Source organism: Notolepis coatsorum (genome assembly GCF_963971535.1).
Source record: "Notolepis coatsorum genome assembly, chromosome: 11".
Classification (NCBI taxonomy): domain Eukaryota; kingdom Metazoa; phylum Chordata; class Actinopteri; order Aulopiformes; family Paralepididae; genus Notolepis; species Notolepis coatsorum.
Genome location: NC_140175.1, coordinates 18583753 through 18606915, shown reverse-complemented (window position 1 = coordinate 18606915; position 23163 = coordinate 18583753). Strand labels below are relative to the sequence as shown.

The window sequence follows — 23163 nt, the reverse complement described above, 5'->3', positions numbered from 1 at the left end:
GTCCTGTACAGTGACTAGCTACTTACTCTTGTTGTCCTGTACAGTGACTAGCTACTTACTCTTGTTGTCCTGTACAGTGACTAGCTACTTACTCTTGTTGTCCTGTACAGTGACTAGCTACCTACTCTTGTTGTCCTGTACAGTGACTAGCTACTTACTCTTGTTGTCCTGTACAGTGACTAGCTACTTACTCTTGTTGTCCTGTACAGTGACTAGCTACCTACTCTTGTTGTCCTGTACAGTGACTAGCTACCTACTCTTGTTGTCCTGTACAGTGACTAGCTACTTACTCTTGTTGTCCTGTACAGTGACTAGCTACTTACTCTTGTTGTCCTGTACAGTGACTAGCTACTTACTCTTGTTGTCCTGTACAGTGACTAGCTACTTACTCTTGTTGTCCTGTACAGTGACTAGCTACCTACTCTTGTTGTCCTGTACAGTGACTAGCTACTTACTCTTGTTGTCCTGTACAGTGACTAGCTACCTACTCTTGTTGTCCTGTACAGTGACTAGCTACTTACTCTTGTTGTCCTGTACAGTGACTAGCTACTTACTCTTGTTGTTGTCCTGTACAGTGACTAGCTACTTACTCTTGTTGTCCTGTACAGTGACTAGCTACCTACTCTTGTTGTCCTGTACAGTGACTAGCTACTTACTCTTGTTGTCCTGTACAGTGACTAGATACTTACTCTTGTTGTCCTGTACAGTGACTAGCTACTTACTCTTGTTGTCCTGTACAGTGACTAGCTACCTACTCTTGTTGTCCTGTACAGTGACTAGCTACTTACTCTTGTTGTCCTGTACAGTGACTAGCTACTTACTCTTGTTGTCCTGTACAGTGACTAGCGGACACGCGTGCTCTTTGTTTATAGCTCTGTGCCCGCACATGCTCAGTGTTGAATTCAGTACCTGCTCACGCTTGCGACCTCCTTGCCGTCTGACCTCTGACCTCGCCTAGGCTTCTAACGATCGTCTCTAACCTGACTGTGTTTTTCACGAGTGAAAATGCAACGTCGCTGTTTTCTTGTCGTGTAAACCTGGCCTAGGTCTTCTGCTCCTTGCAGTCTGACCCCTCCTTGTTTTCTGCTCCTAGCAATCTGACCCCTCCTTGTTTTCTGCTCCTAGAGATCTGACCCCTCCTTGTTTTCTGCTCCTTGCAGTCTGACCCCTCCTTGTTTTCGGCTCCTAGCAATCTGACCCCTCCTTGTTTTCTGCTCCTAGCAATCTGACCCCTCCTTGTTTTCTGCTCTGAGCAGTCTGACCCCTCCTTGTTTTCCGCTCCTAGCAATCTGACCCCTCCTTGTTTTCTGCTCCTAGCAGTCTGACCCCTCGTTTTCTGCTCCTTGCAGTCTGACCCCTCCTTGTTTTCTGTTCCAGCGCTCCCACACTGGAAAGAAGCCCTACCAGTGTGGGGAGGGCTTCAGTACAAAGGGTAACATGCTGAGACACCAGCGCTCCCACACTGGGGATAAGCCCTACCATTGTAAACAGTGTGGGAGCAGCTTCATGCAACACACGGTACTGCAGCAACACCAGCGGACCCACACTGGAGAGAAGCCCTGCCACTGTGGGCAGTGTGGGAGGCAGGGTTTCAAACAGTCGGGTCACCTAGAGATACACCAGCGGACCCACACTTTCCACGAACATGCGGAGACACCAGCGCTCCCACAGTGGAGAGAAGCTCTACCACTGTGGGCAGTGTGGGAGACACTTCAGCCGGTCTCACGCTCTGAAGACCCACAAGTGTGAAGGTGAGCTTTCAGAGCTCTAGGTTCAGTCAGACATGAGCACAGTTAGTTCATTCTATCTATTTAGTTCATTGTTACGGCAGCTTATATCTGCCTCTTTTTATGTAATCTCTCTGTTTGTCTGTATTTAACTCCCTCTGTCTGTCTCTCCGTAGAGTAATCCTTGATTTTGAGCAAGGTTTTTGAAAAGCGCTCTTGAAACGGAGTTGCCACAGGCCAGAATCGGAGGATGCTACTTCCATTTCACCAAGCCTTGTGGAAGAGGGTGCAGGTATAAAAAACGTTTACTGCGTTGTGTAATTTTAATTAAGACTTGGGTCGCTATAATTTAATTTCAACATGCCTACATTAATGTATGTGCATCAGATGTAATCCTGGCATAAAAGAATAAAGAACCACGATTGGATTATGTACCTTTTTCCTACTTTTATTTTTATTTTTTTTAAATACAGTTTACAGTGGCTACACGGATCCACTGAACCGATATTTTGGAAAATCTTCACTTTAAAATGCGTTTTCGAAAATCTCCGTTTATGTTTCTGAAAACACCGTTTGCGTGTGGATGTAAGGCCCAAACGTGGAAGAAAATGTGCGTTTTGCAAAAGATCTGGATTCGTGTGGACATGGCCTTAGGCTGCGTCCCAATTCTCCCCTTGGCCCTACGGCTTGGCCCTACCCCTCGTCTTGGAGTGCCCTTGATGAGGGTCACCCTTCATGTTGTGTTAATGTTGGCTTTTTGGTTGACAGCAAAGGGGGAGAGAGGAAGAAGAAGGACAGGAAGAGAGAGCAGGAAGAACCAGGTGAGAAAATAATTGGGGAGAGGGGTGGTGTGTGTGAGTTTAAAATAACTCGAAGATAAAATACAGTGGCTGATTTGGTAAAGCCACTACACAAGTAGAGGCTCCCCGTCGGGGAATTTAACCCCCGGTCTTCTGCGTGACAGGCGGGGATACTCGCCACTATACTAACGAGGAGACCCAGGAGAACGAGGAGGAGAACGAGGAGGAGAACGAGGGTGGTCTCCCTGCAGCCTTTTCCTCAGGTCAGTCTTTTACATTAAGCACCCCCCCACAGCCCAAATGATATGATAAAAAAATATATAATTTTTTTAATTTTTAAATTTGTTTAATTTTTTTTTTTAATAGTCTAGTTCATAGCAGCGGCGGTCCTAATTCAGCAGCATGTAAGGGAAACACTGAATACTACCGATACATCCCTATTGGCAAACTTTATATATAAAAAGAAAAAGATTTCACCCATCTAATGAACACACTAGACAAATATCAAGATGTATCCATCAGTGGACCAATTGCATGCTTTCGCAGAGGACAAGAAGCCTTCAGTCGACTCCTTCAGACATTAAGCACCCCCCACAGCCCAAATGGAATTCGGGGGGGGGTAGTCGACTACCAGTTGACTATCGGCAAATTTTGGCCAATCAAAGTCGACTATACAAATCCTTAGTCGGGAACAGGCCTACTATTTAGTGTGTAAATGTGATCCTTGATGAATGAATGCAGTATGGTAGGTCCTGTAGTATTAATCTACCAAACTCGCATGTTCTGCAGACAAAGTCAAGTCCTTCCGTTCTTCACTCCAGGAAGAGGAGCAAGCCCAGGGGCGTCGTTCTGGTATGGCAAGTATAATGTATGTATAAAATTTAATTTTTTTATTTATTTTTTATTTTTATAATTACAATTTTTTTATGTTTTCGAATTCGAACGTCAACATTATGAACGAAGCTTCGAACTATTCTGTACAGCCCTAGCATGTTTTGATATTGTCAATTATCTCACTTTTACTAGGTGACTTTTACTATAGGTGACTAACTCCAATATGCCAAAAGGAGAATGGACATACAGAAGTTTTTTAATCAAAGGGCAGCAGAGACAAGTGATACAGGGACACAGGTAAGGTCTTAGTGATTATAACAGTGCAGTTCAGCATTCAGTAACCCATACTTTTTGTGAACGTGTTTTTGATGCTACATTCTGTTGAACACACACCTCAAAACTGTACCTAAGGAAAATTGGCTCAATTGCAAGAAAAATAATAGACAGTTATGATATTACATTCTGCATAATTTGTATGCAAAATATTGTGGTTTTCTGCTTTAGTCTGTTGACACATTTCTATACTAAAAATGCTTGTGTAGTCCTGTGTCATACCTAGTCAAGAGTCAAGAGTTTTTATTTGTCACGGCATACGAGTATACAATGAAATGCGGGTGGTCTTGCCCGCAACGATGTGCAATACAGTGGTACAACATATAATAGAATCCAATACAAAAAACATTGTGCAATAACAGGTAACAGGTAACATGGTGTGACATCTCGGTATCTGTACATAGTTATTTACAGAGCATATAGGACATGCTAGGTCGCTTTGGTAGTGCAATACACTGTTACTGTTGCTAATACTAATTTAAAGTGGCCTTTCCTTTTGGCAATAAGTGTGGGTGTGTGCGGCATGAGTGTGTGCCCGCTCATGTTAAAGTGTTAAAGTGGCTGCTAGTGTGTGAGCGTGCACAGCGTGTGTGTCGTGTGTGTGCTCATGTGTGCTTATGTGTGGATAGTTCAGTGTTCTGTGGTACTCAATGTTCATTGTTCAGGACTCTGATGGCCTGGGGGAAGAAGCTGAGCCTAAGCCTCTCTGTCCTAGTAGCTGGGGTTCGCAGGCGTCTGCCTGACCTCAGAAACTGAAACAGGCTGTTATTGGGGTGGTGGGGGTCTTTCATTATTCTGCAGGCTCTGGATTTGCACCTCTTGTTGTATAGAACCTGCAGGGGAGGTAGTGCAATACCCGTGGTACGCTCGGCTGAGCGCACCACTCTCTGTAGGGCCTTCTTGACCTAAATGTCATATAAGTGAATTGTATAGAAACAACTCACCAAAAGTGACTTGCGCAACTGATTTGACAAAAAAAATCCACCAAGGGGGGGGGGCCCCCCCTTCTCCCACCCACCCTTCCTAATTGCCATACCTTGGCTTTTACTGAAACGACGCCACTGAGCAAGCCAGCAAACGGATCAACCCCAAGAGGCCACGTGCATTATAGGCACACATTTTACACACGTGACGTCACACAACACATACTAGGGATGGGAGAAACTCACACAATTGCTATTAGTCACTGGAAACTATTCGAATACCCCCCCCCCCCCCCATTAACTTATGATTTCGTTTTTACTTAATAGCGTGAGAACTTTAGATAATCAAACAAGCGAGCTAGCTGGCTGCTGTCATTGCTAACAGCTAGATATTTGAGAGTAACATCTCCGGTCTCTCTTTCTTTGCTGTTCTCCCAGCTGTTAACAGACTGTTTGCCACAGAGGGCAACCTGAGGCAGCTGCAACAGCGGCAGTGAGGAGAATTACACACCACCGTTGGCATCCCCGTAGAGTAATCCTTGATTTTGAGCAAGGTTTGAAAGCAGAGCTTCCCCTATGCACATGCGCAGATTGCTCACGGATTGTGATTAGGGATGTCCGATATTATCGGCCGACCGATATTATCGGCCGATATCGGTAGTAAAATGTGATATCGGAAAATATCGGTATCGGTTTAAAAACAAAAGAAAACAATAACAATATTTGTTATATATATATCCAGTGAAATTATTAGTTACCTGAAATTATTCTATTTTTTGGACGGGGAAACCCTGCATATATCGGTATCGGTTGATATCGGTATCGGAAATTAAGAGTTGGACAATATCGGAATATCGGTATCGGTAAAAAAGCCAATATCGAGCATCCCTAATTGTGATGCAACGCACACCCGCCCTGGACTGTTCCATCAGAGGGGGGGAGCTTCGGTGGCCAGTGTCCTTTCAGCCGAACAGAATAATGAAACAATGATCCCACTAAATGACCAGACGCGTCTTATGGCGACATCTACAATTACCTCATTGAGTCTCCAGGTAGACCAATGTTTATATTTAAGTGCAGTGGTCTGTAGCCACTCACACTGGCCACCGAAGCTCCCCCCTCTGATGGAACAGTCCAGGGCAGTCCAAGGTTTGAAAAGCGCTCTTGAAACGGAGTTGCCACAGGCCAGAATCGGAGGATTGCTACTTCGATTTCAACCAAGCCTTGTGGAAGAGGGTGCAGGTATAAAAAAACGTTTACTGCGTTGTGTAATTTTAATTAAGACTTGGGTCGCTATAATTTAATTTCAACATGCCTACATTAATAATTCCAACTACACTGTAAAAACTGAGCGTCATCTGGTCATTTTTAAACTGTCAGCTAATTTTATTCAACAAAAACTGTGTAAAATGCTATTCATAAATGGTTCAAATTCATTGAATTCAGCTCAATTTGATTCTTGACAAGTGGAATCACAATAAACTCTGTTACACAGGGACTTGGATTGGCTGGTCCATTCCCGGAATGACCATCGACTGGCGGCAGCAATCCGCAAGGTGATGGCCTTGGGACACCGGCCTCTGCTCCAGATCAATTTTGATCTTATGGTCAACAGCAGAGATACCCGGCGCGCCATGAGGAACCACCCTGAGTTGCAGGACTTCCTCGCATACAGTGTGCGTCACACATATGTCCACCCTGGAGCGGCATTTCCACCAGCAATGTGGAATGTGTTTGAGAGAAACATGGCGCAAAGGACCAATAACCATGTGGAATGTAAGTGTTCCTTTCGATTAGGACTGAAACTATTGATCCTCTTGAATGAATAATGTTATAAGCATACTTTTTTTTTTAAACGGCACAATTTATATAGCAGCCTAACAGTGGGTCTCATTCCCGAAACATTTTCAAAGAGTTATTCTGGAAGACTTATCTTGGAACCACTGAGACCGAATCAATGACAAGTTCACTCTGAGTCCCAAACGTGCTGGTAATATGTATTAAGTGGCTGAAACGGTCGCACCTGTGAAGATTTGGTACCTGCTTGGCGAATGGCATTCAGTCTTAACTCGAAACGCGCATTCCCGTCCAGGTCATTTGCATACAAACCACGCCCCCGACACTCCTCATAAGGCAGTCAATATGGGCAGTGTGCAAATTCTCGCTGAAATGTCAAAGCGAGGCTCTGACACGGGAGGAAGCGCACCTGCCGCGAAGCAACGGCGAAAGAATTTCACAAATGCTGAAATGGAGGTGGGGAACCCTTGTAAACAAGACAAACATATTTCTCTGGGCCCTATTCCCCGAACCAGGTCGATCAAGAGTCCCATTATCCAGATTCAGTTAACGAGATGATTGAAGCCAGGCTATTCATGTTCCTCGAAGGCCGATTGACTCTCGTTAACTCAAACCAGACTTGACTACTCTGGATAATTGCGCGCGGCCGCGTCACCTTAAAAGGCATCAGAGGTCGAGGGCAGAAATGCAGATGTCAGAGAGAAAATGGCAAAGGTACGAGCGAATTTCTTCCACCCAGCGGAGCAGGAAATGCTAATGCGAACGTTTGAGGACTACAAACGCATAATAATGTTGAAGTCCAACACTGCCACCGCTGCGAGGGCAAGGCAGAGTGCGTGGCAACACATTGCCGATAAGTTAAATGCGTAAGTGTTGGGCAAATGTGTATTATTCATTATCACAACTTTCAGAATAAGTAGATACAAAAGCCCAAAGCGTATTCATATAATTGATATGGATTAATAGATACGTATATGAGGATATGTATTGGGTCAGACATTCAATACATTGAAGCAGTGAAATGAAATTGCGTGTGATCCTCTATTCTTACATTATTCATGAGTCCACCTTAATCATTTCCTACAATAATGATATGCTATGGTGTACTACCAAGTACCAACACTGTCATATAATTATGAGTGCTTTCAACCCCCATGTATAGAAACAACCCAGAGTCCAAAAGGACATGGGAGCAAGTGAAAACTAAACACAAGAACATCATTCAGAATGGTGAGTGAGTGAATTAATACAATTTGTGCCATGGTATTGTATTGAACAGCTTGTCAATGTCGTATGATCCTTCATATTTCAGCAAACAAAAAGAGGGCCGACATGGCCAAGACGGGGGGGGGACCGAAGACTCCTGACTTTACTCCTGCAGAGGAGCTGGCCCTCCAGCACAACAGGGGAAGACCCATTATGGAGGGTGTAGCTGGGGGCAGCTCCTCCGGAGAGGTTGGGAGTAATCCTAGGAGCCCTCATCCCAAAGGTATAGGTGCACTTCATTCTATGAGTTTCTTTCATGATTATTCATTTAGTTAACCATCGTCACATTTTGCAGTGTTGCTGCTGCTGGAGTCCCGGTTGGAGAGGAGACCACTGATGTAAGTTGATATTGCTGCATCATTGTGTAATGGTTCTATTTTAGCAATCAAAAAATCAATAATCAGAAGATCATTGAAAAATATCCCAAACCATTGCAATATTATCTACTGAATTATGTCGGTGTTTTTGGTAAATAATGTAATGTAAAAAGGGTATATAGCAATTATAAGCCTCTGCTTCAGCCTACACGTTGTCGGTAATTTTCACTCTTTCATAAAAGGTTCTACTACTTTGCTTTGTAAAATACCGAAATAAAACCATCAATACATGTTCATTGTGTGTGTCCTTTAAAAAACCAAAGACAATTCTCCAAAGTTCCTAATAATTCCTAATTCACTAACAGACGGACAGTCCAGACGATGGTGAGGACACGTTGACTGCCTGTTCCGGCGATGTGGTAAAAACAAGTTGTGGAAACTAATACTCCTATCTTCTACTTCGTCTTCTCTTTTTCTCCTCCGTCCACAGAACGAACCAGCAACCAGCGAGGCGGCTACCAGGGGGGCGGTGGCTACCATTTGGGGAGCGGTGGCTACCATTTGGGGGCCGGTGGTGGAAGCGGGGGCTGAAGCTATCGTAGCGGCTACCAGGGGCGCGGTGGCTACCATTTGCGGGGCGGTGGTGGAAGCAGTGGTGGAAGCTATCGTGGCGTGGTGGTGGTGGCGGCGGCTGTGGCTGTAACTACTAACAACCTGGAGCTCCATCCCATCAGAGTTGATAAGTTGTTGATGGCTTTGTTCTCTGGCTGATGCAAAGTTCTGTTCTCTCTCCTCTGTGATGTTCGTTCTGTTTCTCTGCTTCCGCCGTCGTCCGCTCCACTGATGTAAGTTGATATTGCTGCATCATTGTGTAATGGTTCTACTTTAGCAATCGAAAAAATCAATAATCAGAAGATTATTGAAAAATATCCCAAACCATTGCAATATTATCTACTGAATTATGTCAGTGTTTTTGGTAAATAATGTAATGTAAAAAGGGTATATAGCAAATTATAAGCCTCTGCTTCAGCCTACACGTTTTCGGTCATTTTCTTTCTTTTATAAAAGGTTCTACTACATTGCTTTGCTTTGTAAAATACCGAAATAAAATCATTCATTTCATTGTGTGTGTCTTTTAAAAAACCAAAGACAATTTTCCAAAGTTCCTAATAATTCCTAATTCACTAACAGACGGACAGTCCAGACGATGACGAGGAGACTGTGACTGCGTTTTCCGGTGATGTGGAAACTAATACTCCTATCCAACTCACTCCCGTGAGTGGTATTTGGACTAAATCAATGCATTCCTTTAGGCAGGTACTGGACCATGGCCGGAGCCTGGCCCCTCTCACTCAGCTGGGGATGGGGAGGTGAGTTATCATTTAATACCCTCACATTGTGAGGGGAGGTCTGAGTTTAGTTGCCATCTGACCACCACACATTAATTTCCTTTTCTTTTAATTTAGAGTGTCCAGTCACTGTATAAAAGGAAATTGAGGCTGGAGATCCTCTATTTGGAGTCTGGCCTTGAGCTCCGCAGGCTCAAGATCCGCAGACTCCGGCAGCTGGATGTAAGTTGTGAAGCTTTGCCTAAAGTATTTGTGAGCTTTGGCATGAAATGCAACTTGACTGAAATTCTTTCTTGTGTGCACTTTCATTTACAGGCGGACAGCAATAGTCAAAATCAATAAAGGCTTTATTGTGCAACATGGATCTTCTTCTTCTTGTACATGTTCCTCTATGAATGGGTATAACTTGAAAGCAAAGAGGGTGGCAAAGCCTATAACCATATAAATTACACATGCAAACATAAAAAGAGGAATACGTAAAATGAGTCCAACATTAACCTAAATTAACTCAACACCTAACCAAAATGATGGTGGGCAATTCTGTTCCTTGCAGCCTGTCCGGTCTGCTCGTCCAAGTGGACTGGCTGTAGGTCATCCTCAGGATGGTCCAGGATGACTGGGACCCTCTCCTTCCTCAGTGTTGCCACATTGTGGAGCACTGCACAGGCCACAGTGATGTCACATGCCCTGTCTGGTGCCACCCGCAGCCCGCGCAGACACGTGAATCTGGCCTTCAGTTGGCCGAAGGTCATTTCTATCCGGGCTTTCGTCCGAGCATGAGCCCCGTTGAAACGGGCTTCAGGCCCTGGTGCTGGCTCTGGATAGGGGGTCATGAAGTAGGGCTTGCATGCATAACCCCTGTCTCCAATTAGGAGTCCATCGTAATGACCTATAGTATATAATATACAATGTTAGATCACCTCTACATGAAATAAGCATTTTCTAAATTACATGATATTTGCTATACCTTGCTCGAAGCTGTTGCACAGTGCAGACTCTCTGAATACTCTGGAGTCGTGGACGGAGCCCGGCTACTTTGCCTCAACATTGGTGATGAGGCAGGTGGAGTCACAGATCATCTAAGATGAATTGCGGTCAAGTCATATATTGTACAGTACCATACAGCAGGCAATTGCAAGGTCCATGATGACCCCTATGTTAAAACAAATATGATTGTTTTTATAGCAATGTAATTTGAGGGGAATTGTCATAAGTAGGCCTACCTGCACATTAATGCTGTGAAAGCCTTTTCGATTCACAAAATCACCCTCGTTTGGGCCAGAGGGTGCTTTGAGTTTGTACAGGAAGCGCGGTGTACAGGAAGGTACCACTGGCAAAGAAACGCAAGGCAATGCAGAGGGTCTGGGTGACACTCAACGCTCTGCTGCGGCGTGTTTGATTAACAAGGTATGGCCCGAGAAGCTCTTGGAGGTAAATGATTCCTTGTCTGCTAAATCTATAGCGCTCGTACAGGAACTCATTAGTATGAGCTAACGGATCTTGGCGATCCCTAAGCACTCTCTCTCTATGAAATGCTAATCGGACTATGATTGCTTTTTCGTCAATCGGATCTCTGAGGAAGGGACAGTCGCATGCCATTATTTGCGAAGGTGTGGCCACAATCCACGCATAACGTTTCAATTTATGCTTGAATGAAACAAAATCCAGGCGCTCCTCTCCTTCCTCGCTCCTCATCCACAGCGGAGAATATGAAAGGAATCCGAGCCAAACGAGCGATGGGTTTCAATCATTAAGGATATCCCCGCGGGATTCACATTTTCAATGCTGCGCGTTGTTAAAATAACCACATAATGTGTACATCGCACCTAGCGAGCGCCACGGTATATATAACGTGCATTATTTAGGACAAAGTGAATTTAGTATCAGCATTTTGGGTCTATTTTACATTTCAAAAGCCCCCTCTGGAAGAATGAAGCACAAAAACGTAATTCAGAATGGTATAATGCAGATCCTAGACTGTGAGAATCATTTCAGGAAGCGAGCTGTCATTTCTTTGCGGGGGCGTGGCCATGGTTCATCCAGCTAACTGAACTTAAGCCAGCTCTCGACCAGGCTCAAACTTTCTGATCTGTTGTCATGGTGATTTGGACAATCGAGCGTCGGGGAACAGAAAGGTCCGGCTTAAGTCAGGCTATACTGGAAATTATCCGGCTAACTCAGTTAGCCAGGTACGGGGAACGGGGCCCTGGTCTGCATCCCCTTAACAATTGTGTGTATTGAGCTGTACTGTATTGTAAAATTCTGCAATCTGTTAATAAAGTTTCCATTAATTAATTCAGGTACTGTTATCGGGAGTGGAGACCTATTAGGGGTGCTTTTCAGTAGCGTCAGCTCCTGTTACAGGGGCACCCACAAACGGGAGGTATGTATTGAGCTGTACTGTACTGTACCCATTCTGCAATCTGTTAATAAACCTTTCAATCAATCAGGCATGGGCCCAAATCACCGGAGAGATGAACGCCGTATCCGGCGAGGGGCGCACAGCCACCGAGGTGAAAAAGAAATGGGTCAACATAAAGTCGTTCTCCAAGCACCGGATCGCCAAGCACACGCTGGCAACTGGAGGAGGACCAGCAGGCCCGGGCCTGTCCAGTGTCCAGGCCATAATAGGCTGCACGACGATCGCGGGTGTAGACGGTGCCGACAGGAACGAGACGACGCGCGGGGCTGGACACCGTCTCCTCTTCTCAGCAGCCAGCATGTCTCCCGTCCCCGAAGACTCTGATACCGACATGGACGGTAGGCGTCCCTCCCACAATGTACAGGTGCATCCCAATAAATTAGAACAGGGAATATATTGATTGCCTCCATGCACAGTAAATCTTGCAGTGTCAAATGAAGCGAGTGTTAACACTTTACTCTATTTAGAGTTGATTTAACATTAATTGTAGTTGGGAACAAATACGCAAGATGTACTGTGTGCCGCGCCGCATGGATTCATGCAGATCAAGTATTGAGATGCACCTGTAATATCTAATTGAAACATGTGCAATCAGTGCGTCAAGCATTGCATGATCGCAACCCCCACGTCAATCACAATTAATCACCCCAATTCATTCCCAGATGCAACTGACTCCGAGGCGGACCTGCCCCCCCCCCCCGGAGCTGTCCCTCCAGTCCACCAGTGCCCCCGTCCCCCAGGGGTGCCAGGGTTGCACCCAGCCATGGGGCTCACATGGGCGAGTCGATGCTGGTGGAGCAGGAGCGGCAAAATAGCGTCCTGGAGCGGCTCGCTGCCGGCCAGGACCGGACCGCTGCCAGCCTGGAGCGGGCCACTGCCAGCCAGGACCGGACCGCTGCCAGCCTGGAGCGGGCCACTGCCAGCCAGGACCGGACCGCTGCCAGCCTGGAGCGCCTCGCCATCATCGGTGAGTGGGTCGCTACCACCATGGAGCGGGTTGTGGCAGCGACAGACCAACAATTGCCCTCCGAATAAACATCCCTGACACCCTTTGAGTATTACTGAGTGATGTGTTTAGTTATTGGTATACATTGTAAACTGCATCGAATAATGACGGAAGCAAGCAAGTCGAATTCAGGTCCAGATTTTATTCACCTATAAATATAGGAATTAATTGCACGCATGTGAATAATCTATTCACATGCGTGCAATTAATTGCTGTCGGACTAAGACAGCACGCCTATTATCCGGGCCCATTAATGGGTCAGGATGCATGTTCTGGTCAGGTGGTTGTTGAGGTGGCTGGAGGGGTAGCGGGACGCGTGTTGCTTATTAACAGCGGAACAGTGCAAAAATGCTTCCGCATTCGTCACCGCACGCCACTACGGTAATGCGCCTTCCCTTTTCCTTCGCCCAGGTGCGTGCACCGGCGTGCGCATGAGATCCCCGCTTGGTTCGACACATATTAACACGCTTTGGTTCAATTTAATCACGCTTTGGTTAATCACCATACACGTGATGGACGCAGCAGGCGATCACTCCTACTGTTATTCAGCTGCGCCGAGGTACATGATTGATTGATTGATTGATTGAGCACTACTACAAATATAGTAAATTACCTTTATCAAAATATTAACCATTAAATAAATGTTGTAATTCCTTCATAGTTAAAGACAGTAGAGGTTATACTTTATTATCTAAAGATGGTAAGTTAGAGTGCTGTGTTCACTCATAGTTAAATACAGTAGAGGTTGCGTACTTCATTATCTAAAGATGGTAAGTTAGAGTGTTGTGTTCACTCATAGTTAAATACAGTAGAGGTTGAGTACTTCATTATCTAAAGATGGTAAGTTAGAGTGTTGTGTTCACTCATAGTTAAATACAGTAGAGGTTGAGTACTTCATTATCTAAAGATGGTAAGTTAGAGTGTTGTGTTCACTCATAGTTAAATACAGTAGAGGTTGAGTACTTCATTATCTAAAGATGGTAAGTTAGAGTGTTGTGTTCACTCATAGTTAAATACAGTAGAGGTTGAGTACTTCATTATCTAAACATGGTAAGTTAGTTAGTGTTGTGTTCAGTCAGACAGTAGACAAGTAGAGGTTGAGTACTTTATTATCTAAACATGGTGAGTTAGAGTGGTGTGTTCATTCATAGTTAAAGACAGCCGAGGTTGAGTAGTTTCTTCTGATATTCCATAGTAAAGTACACGTTAACGTTGTGTTGTGTTCACAATACTGTTTAGTCTGACGACGCGTCGCGAAGTACACGTTAACGTTACAATGTGTTGTGTTCACAACACTGTTTAGTCTGACGACGCGTCGCGATAATATACTATATTCCATAGTAAAGTACACGTTAACGTTACAATGTGTTGTGTTCACAACACTGTTTAGTCTGACGACGCGTCGCGAAGTACACGTTAACGTTACAATGTGTTGTGTTCACAACACTGTTTAGTCTGACGAAGCGTCGCGATAATATACTATATTCCATAGTAAAGTACACGTTAACGTTACAATGTTGCGTTGTGTTCACTCATAGTTAAAGACAGCCGAGGTTCGCTAACGTTACAATGTTGCGTTGTGTTCACTCATAGTTAAAGACAGCCGAGGTTCCAAGTGCAATGTACGCGGAAATGCCATATGCATTTGTCTAAGCGGGCGTGAAAAGAAAGGCGCATTACCGTAGTGGCGTGCGGTGACGAAAGCGGAAGCATTTTTGCACTGTTCCGCTGTTAATAAGCAACACGCTAGCGGGACACCACGCTTCTCTGCGATGTTGTGCAGGACGCAGCAGGCCATGATAATCGTACACACCTGGAAAGAATAAATAAGCCACAATAAATGACATGCAACATATATTGTATTGGGCTGAGGTGGGCACCCATACATGTTTTAACACGGCACGGCCAAAACAATTTATCAGCTGTTGCCTTCATACACACCTTATCCGGCTTGTACAGCAGCTTTTCCACCTGCTGCGTCCAAACACATCCAGCGTCTCTTTATTGACCCAATTGTGCGCTAGTCCACGGTGGACCGGGTGTGTGCATGGCGCTCGTTATATGCCGCCTCCTGCGCGGCGTGAGGGTTGGCGACTGGGGTCATCAGCCATGGGGCCAGTGCATATCCACGGTCTCCTAATAAAACAAGTCATTGGAGGAATAGAAGCCTATACTGTTGAAAGAACAATTCTATACGCATAGATACTTACCAATTAGCCATGCGTCTCCTTGTTCGAGGAGCATACCCACTTCGCTGTTCTGGAGGATGTACGAGTCGTGGGAAACGGGCGACGACGTTCAACAGCTGGTTGTTGGCGTCGCAGATGACCTAATAATAAATAATAATTATAAATTCTATTTGAAGAGAGAAGCTATATAAAAAGGGTAGATATAATATATATAGGGATTTTTTTTAATCCCACAGTACCGTCAGCAGTTAAAGACTATTAAAAGGACTGAGGCAGTGGTCGACTGAGGCTGCTGATATGCTCAGCGACTGTCTGGAGCTCACTGACTGGTCTGTTTTTAGTGAAGCATGTGATGATTTGGATGAATACACTGACACAATATCCTCATACATCAACTTCTCAGAAGACCGGTGTATCCCATCAAAGATGATGACTGTCTATGGCAATAATAAGCCATGGTTTAATAAAGAGGTTAAAAGTCTCTGGGTAAGAATCAGGCTTTCAAAAGTGGAGATGCAGATCTCTATAAAATTGCCAGGTATGAATTTGAACGAAGTGTGAAAACAGCTAAGGCTCAGTACAGAGATAGTCTTGAGGTCAAATTCAAAGCTGGGGACGCAAAAGGGGTTTGGCAGGGTCTACATATGATTACTGGGTACAAGAATAAACAGTCACCTCAGAATGCGGACCCCCTACTCCCTGACAAGCTTAATGAATTTGATTGCAGATTTGATGTGCACTCAGGTGATCAACCTAGGGTAGCTGATAGAGTGGGGTCTGTAACCCCCCCCCCCCCCCCCCCCCCCCCTGTAGTCGAGGAGCACCAAGTCGGAGCCTTACACCGGTTCCTGACGGGGAGCGACGCGAGCGAGCGTGATTGCAAAAATGATAAAAATGTATTCGTTTCAATCAGACTATCCTGACCTACCGCGAGCGACAGCGAACTGAGCGACGATGTCGCTCCCCCCTCAAATATTCGCTCGCTGTGTCTCTAGTTGAGCGATTACGCGGCCGAGTCCCGCCCCTAAACACTTTTTATTGGTCGAGAATAGCAGGCTGCTTTACCCTGTGCTTCCAGGTAAATACACACACTCGGACAAGCGCCGCGTCATATCAGGACAGTCTCGCGCGCGATTTCGTCTCCAGTTCGCTCGCTCGCTGCTTGTCAGGAACCGGTGTTACTCTGCAAACAAAATGTTACGAAGGCTGCAGGGCCAGACAATGTGTCTACTTTTACCCTGAAAAATGGTGCTGACCAACTTGCTACTGTTTTTACAGACCTTTTTAATTGGTCTCTCAGCACACTTAATAAAGTCCCGGCATGCTATAAATCTGCCATAGTCATACCTGTGCCCAAGAAATCTAGCACTGCTTGTCTGAATGATTACAGGCCTGTCGCTCTGACCTCTGTCATTATGAATGAATGAATGAATGAAAACTTTATTTAACAGATTGCAGAATGGGTACAATACAGTACGGCTCAATACATACAATTGTTAAGGGGATGCAGACCTGAGAAAGACGTTTGTCTTGTTTCCATCAGGGTCCCCCATTTTCAATTCATATAGACATATATGACATACATGACATACAGATAGTCAGTACTGCTACATCTATACATTTATGACATACCAGATTTGCAAATACAGTACTGTTTGTGATACAGAAGGAGTCAAGAAAAGGGAGTATATACATTTGACGTAGAAACTGTACATTGGAGGAGGTTGGGTGGGGGGGGTTGGGTACATTGGGATATTGACAACCATACTGGGTAATTTACATTGGAGGTGGTTGGGGGGGGGGGGGCCGGGGGGCACACTGTATAAACAAGTAACACTGTACATTGAGGGGGGGGGGAGGAGACACTGTACAAACAAACACAATTGTACATTGAACTATTGACAACCATACTAGGTAAATGACTGTACATTGGAGGGGGTTGGGTTAGGATATTTACAGGGGCCAGTGTTGAATTGCAGTCTCCCGTAGGTGTCCCTTGAGAGAGGTTTTGAAAGTGGGTAGTGATCCACATTCCTTTACAGCTTTGGGTAGGGCGTTCCACATTGATGTGGCATAATTGCGAAACGTGTTTAGTCCCTTATTTGAGCCGAATCTGGGTTTAACATGATTTGTGGAGCTCCCTCTGGTGTTGTGATCGTGGTATTCACTGACCTTTGGGAAGTATTTTGACATGTACATGGGTACCTTGGTCGTGTAGTGTATCTTGTAGACCAGGCCCATTGCAAGTTGTTGTACTCTGTCGTCTACTCTAAGCCATCCTAGGTTGTCAAAGTGGGCAGGGGTGAGGTGGGTTCTAGGAGTAAGGTCAAGCAGTAGTCTGACCAGTTTGTTTTGAGATGTTTGTAATTTTGTTTTTAGCGCCTTTGAGGTGCTTTGGTACCATGAGGTGCAAGCATAGTCGTAGTACCCCTGAATGAGTGCTCCTGCCAGAGTCTTCAGGGTGTTCTTGTTTACCAGAGAGGAGATCCGGTACAAGAATCGAGTTCGTTGGTTGACTTTTTTTATTACATTGGATGCCATTTTGTCACAGGAGAGATTAGCCTCTAGGATGGAACCCAGGTAGGTAATTTCATCTTTCCTTGTGACAATATTGTCACCCACTGTAACTGAGAAGCCGTCGGTCTTGCTGAGTTTGTTATTTGAACCGAAGAGAATGGACTCTGTTTTGCCCATGTGTAATGATAGTTTGTTATCAGCGAGCCATATGCAGATTCTGCCTAGTTCCGAGCTGAGGGTTTTTTCAACCTGTAACTTGTTCTTGTCAGAGACCAGCAGGGCTGAGTCGTCCGCAAACAGGAACAAGTTGCAGTCACAAGCTGACGACATGTCATTTGCATAAATTAGGAACAGTAGCGGTCCTAGTATGCTTCCTTGTGGAACACCACAGCTCACTGTGAGGGGGGGGGATAGGGTACCGTTTACCTCCACCATCTGTTCCCTCCCCTCAAGGTAGGATTGCATCCAGCTCACTGATAGACTATCAAAACCAATTGCTTTTAGCTTGTCAATCAGAATGGAGTGATTGACCGTGTCAAAGGCCTTTTGTAGGTCCAGCATGACCATGCCGCAGTATTTGCCTGCGTCCACCTCTTGTTTGATGTGGTCATTCAAATAGAGAAGGCATGTGTCAGTGGAGTGGGATGTTCTGAAGCCAGATTGGAATTCGTAGATTAGATTTTTTTCCGCTAGGTACTTTTCGACCTGTTCGTAGACTATTTTTTCCATGACTTTCGAGATGGAGGTGAGAATAGAAACAGGGCGGTAGTTGCCTGGGTCTAATTTGCTGCCCTTTTTGTGCAGAGGGGTCACCCTCGCAATTTTGAAGTCCTTGGGGACGTGTCCCTGTTTTATGGAGAGGTTTATTATGTGTGTGATGATTGGTGTGATGGCGGCTGCCGAGTCTCTGAGGAATTTGGAGGGGATGTTGTCATGGCCAGTGGCCTTGTTAGGTTGGAGGGCGCTCAGTTTATTGAGTACCTCATCTGTTGTTACCATTTCCAGCTTGAAGTCGTCCTTGCGGACCCCTAGGTTTTTGTAGTAAGCTACTATGTGTTCTACCCCATAAAGCCCTGAGTGGGAGGGTAGTTTGTTTACCAGTGTTGTGGCTATGTTTGTGAAGAAAATGTTTAAGTAATTGGCTACATCCAGCTTGTCTGTGATGAGCGTGTTGTCCGTTTTTATGTTTATGTTTGAGAATCTGGTTTTAAGTTTTTTACTGCATCCTAGTTGATTATTGAGTAATTTCCAAAGTTCACGTGGTTTGTTTTTGTTTTCCTCAGTTTTGTCATTGATGAAATTCTTTTTTGCAGGTGTTCGAGCGGCTTGTCTGTGATCATTTATCTAGTATTGTTAAACTAGACATGTATCAGTTTGCTTATCAGCCCAACAGGTCTGTAGGGGATGCTGTATCTATGTGTTTACACACCATCCTGCAGCACCTGGAGGCCTCCGCCACTTATGTACCAATTTTGTTTATTGATTTCAGTTCAGCGTTTAACACGATTGTGCCTTTTAAACTATTTGAAAAACTTAAATTGCTCGGAATTGATGAGTCTCTGTGCTATTTTATTCTAGATTTTCTCTCAGACAGAGAACAAGTGGTTAAAATAGGTAATTTGTTCTCTAGATCAAGGACCTTGAACACCGGGGCCCCCCAGGGCTGTGTTCTCTCTCCTCTGCTCTACTGTCGATACACTAATGACTGTGCCTCCCACTCTGATTCTGTTAGATTATTTAAATACGTGGATGACACAACAGTAGTGGGACTAATTAAGAACGGGGATGAATCGGCCTATAGAGCTGAAGTCTATAGCTTTGCTGTATGATGCAAGGAGAACGACCTGCTCTTAAACATCTCTAAGATGAAGGAAATTATAGTTGACTTCCGACGAGGGGAGGCAGTCCACCCTCCTCTGTACATAAACGGCCAGCAGGTGGAGAGGGTAGACAGTTTAAAATTCCTCGGCATCACCATATGTGATAATTTCAAATGGGAAGTTAACACCAGCCTCATAATTAGCAAGGCCCACCAGAGGCTCCACTCCCTGAGCCAACTTAAAGAGTTTGGTGTGTCCAGGGAGGCGATGCTCAGCTTTTACAGAGCCACTGTGGAGAGCTTCCTCACCTTCTCAATGACTGTGTGGTACGGAAACACCACCGTCCATGATGGGGGACATTTAGAAAGAACTGTACGCACAGCGTCAAAAATCATCGGCTGTGAGCTCCCCTCTGTGGCCTCCATTTATGCCACACAAATCAGGCGGAAAGGGGAGAAGGTGATCAGGGACCCTTCTCACCCTGCTTACGACCTCTTTAACCCCCTTCCCTCTGGCAGAAGACTCAAGTCTCAGGTGCAGGACATCCCGTTTTAAAAACAGTACATATCCCGAGGCTGTCAGTCACCTGAACTCGAGTACAAATGTTCAGGCACTTTGCACAACAAGGGCTAGCACCAGCCGACATGCACTTTAAGGCAATATGCACTTTAAACTGGAACACTGAGCAATTTATTTTAGGTACTGTTGTATTTTTTCTTTTTAATTGTTTGTGTAAAACTTTTGTGGGGATTGTATTGCATGTATTCTTGTGTTTTTTATTGTATGTTTTTATAATGTCTGTACTGTATGTGGCACCAAGACGAATCCCAATCAACCATGGTTGAAATGGCAATAAAGTTTTCTATTCTATTCTAAATATGTAGTAACACAGGAAAAAAGAAAAACAAGTAAGATAAGAAAAGGAAGCAAGGTGCTGTCCAATTGGATGAAGTGGTAACAAGAGTTAACAAAAACTAGAAACATACCTGTACATTGATAGAATGGTACTGCTTCCGATTAAGGTATGGGAACGGGTCTGGGGAGGGTGCCAGGATGCGCACGTGGGTGCAGTCAATAGCGCCGATGATGTTTGGCAGCTCAGCGATGGCATGGAATGCCGTCTTCACTGGGATCAGCTCTTGGGCGGAAAAGGGGAATCTGATATACTGTGTGGTCAACTCCACGATGCCAGCCAAGACCTGTGGGAGGCAGCGGCTGATGGAGGTCTGGGATATGCCCACCCTGTCTCCTAGCTCCCTGTGGAATGTTCCAGTAGCTAGGTGGACAGTACCTGCACGTGCGGTGGCACAGGGTTGGAGCGTCTGGTCTGGCTCCTCAGTGGTGGCTCCAGCATCTCGGACAGCTCCATTAGCACAGGTCTTGGCAGCCTGAAGCGTCCCAGCAGGTACACGTCACTCTCGGCGAAGAGATCAGCGTGGTCTGGTCCCTGTACTGGCGCTCCCTCCTCATTGCGCGTTCGTATCGAGCTTGATTATGCTGAAGGTTACCCATAATTGTGTGTGTAAGCCTTGGGTGCAGAGTTGACCATTTAAGCATAGCGTGATTAATCACTGTTAATTGGATGCCAGGGTTCAATGTACATGATTGCTGTTCAAGTGCACCTGCAAGGTCAGGTTTATTTGTCACACGCAACATCGTACCGGTAAGATGAGCAGTGGAATGTTTATCCACTGGCTCTTATAATGTATACAATAAGCAAATGTCCCAAACTATAAATAAGAACAATAAAATTATAACAGAATTATGTGGCTGATGTATTTATTTATTCCGAGTCATTTGCAGTGTGTGTAGTGCTATTTATTTTTCCGACATCAAATAACGTAATTTCTTATCGTACAAATATTCTCATATTTATTTTAATTATGATTAAGTAATTAATTCCAATGAGGCCTGTAGCGTTGACGTGAAGGAATCACTATGAGAACAGTCTGTCAAGTTAATACAAATTTTAATTAGTCAATCAATCATAAGACTGCTCCTCAGCACTCTTAAATCTGCTCTCAGCCACGATCAAATCTGATCTCAGGAAAATTTGGGGACTCCCGCTCCCAGCCCTAATATGTCTTAAATGGGCTGAAAATCTGGCTAAGACGGAATTTTTGGTCGTAAATTCGTTCGGGAATGAGACCCAATGACAGATCTGAACAAAAATGTAATTATTTATTATTATTATTATATATATAGAGTTTATTATTTATAGTTATTATTTATTAATGAAAGTCAAATTATTTTCATTAATTGATTACTTTTGATGAACTCTTGCTGCACTATTTTAGAACTGGACTAGTGGGCCAATGTCAACATGTTCATGCCAAACTAACATTTAATAGGCTAATAAGTTATACAATTATGTGTCTTTGTTCTAGCAGCTTATCATCGAACCTTGAATGATGCTGTTCAAGTGCGCCATCCTTCAGTTTGGATGTTCCTTCGCCACGTCAAGGACCAACAGACACTCACAGAGGAGAAGCTGGGGATGGCAGACAGGGGCGATGCTCCGCCAACCAGGAGACGGAAGTGGAGGGAGCTGGAGGCCCGTCTACTGAGGGCCTCAGACATCTGGCTTCGTACTGGAAATCAGTCAGTCGTAGCAGCTCTATATAGGATAGGCTAGGATATATATATATATATGTTTTTTGTGGTTTAGAGCTCTGGTCTGGTCTTTGTGGTTTAGAGCTCTGGTCTGGTCTGTCAGGTGGTTTAGAGCTCTGGTCCGGTTTGTCAGGTGGTGTCTAGAGCTCAGCAAGGTGACAAGAGAAGGGACACTTGTGGCTCCAGGCTCCTGGGTAGAGCTGTCACTCTCAATATATATATACATGCCTGTAAATGTATGTAGAATTGGCAACGTTAGTGACCTTTTCAATGGGTGGGTATTGCAAATGAACAACACTAACAAAGTTAATTTCTCCTTTTCGTTTATGGTTTTATAATTAACCCTTGATAATCTGAATACAGGCATGTCTGAAAGGCTTAACCTGTTTTGTAGTACAACAATTCTTACAGCAATTGGTAGCAGCTGATATGGGTAAAAAAAAATCTGATCTCATATCAGCCTCCACACTGAAAAAATGGGAAAGAGCAGGTCTTTGAATTTACACGAATACAGTTAGTGCATCTATCACACTAACGTACCAGTAGTTCTTAAACAACTAAATTAAAAGAGAATTAAAACACTAACAATTCAAAACATTATGGAAATGTACTAGTGCTATCAATTCATAATTAATGGATATCTTTAAATACAAGGACAAACACTAACCAGCATAATGTGTTATGATGCCTTAATCGTAGTGATGCAAAAGCTTGGACCTACTTGGTTTCTGTTACATTCCCAGCAGTATTTATATGCTGTCGATGCTTGTTGTATTTTGTATTTCAACTTTGATAGTCAACTGTCCTGAACAGTTTTAGAAACATTGACTATCTATTATTATATATTGACTATATATAGCCACTGCTGTTGTTCACCTACCTCATGTTCAATAAAATGTTAAACATTTTTGGTACATAACTCTGACTCTTTGCCTTTTTTTGTCAATGCCAAAACATGTAAGATTGTATGAACTTGAACAAATCAAGTTAGATTCACTTTAAGAAATCAAGTTGTGTTAACTTGAACAAATCAAGTTAGATTTACATTAAGAAAAGTTAGATTTACATTAAGAAATCAAGTTGTGTTTTGAACAAATCAAGTTAGATTTACATTAAGAAATCAAGTTGTTTTGAACAAATCAAGTTAGATTTACATTAAGAAATCAAATTGGGTTTTGAACAAATCAAGTTAGATTTACATTAAGAAATCAAGTTGGAGTTAGTGTTGAACATCATTAAAATATGTTAAC

General features: G+C 44.2%; 1 protein-coding gene and 1 long non-coding RNA gene across 2 annotated transcripts; both read left to right on the top strand.

Annotated features, from left to right (window-relative positions):
* Nucleotides 1–9187: 9187 nt before the first annotated feature.
* LOC311236913 lies at nt 9188–12026 on the top strand. Its single transcript, XR_014620261.1, has 3 exons — nt 9188–9367; nt 9464–9568; nt 11797–12026. It is a non-coding gene; the product is annotated as an uncharacterized lncRNA (long non-coding RNA).
* A 479-nt stretch (nt 12027–12505) lies between these two features.
* Nucleotides 12506–22648, top strand: LOC311236911 (uncharacterized protein). Its single transcript, XM_084324712.1, has 2 exons — nt 12506–12735; nt 21691–22648. Exons 1-2 carry the CDS (start codon nt 12543–12545, stop codon nt 21933–21935), a joined length of 438 nt encoding a protein of 145 aa, XP_084180838.1. The 5' UTR covers nt 12506–12542; the 3' UTR covers nt 21936–22648.
* Nucleotides 22649–23163: the final 515 nt, after the last annotated feature.

Coding starts and splice junctions, on each gene's coding strand:
- LOC311236911 (XM_084324712.1), top strand. CDS start 12,543: ATGGGCGAGTCGATGCTGGTGGAGCAGGAGCGGCAAAATAGCGTCCTG. Junction 12,736..21,690: donor GGAGCGCCTCGCCATCATCG/GTGAGTGGGTCG, acceptor TTGTTCTAGCAG/CTTATCATCGAACCTTGAAT.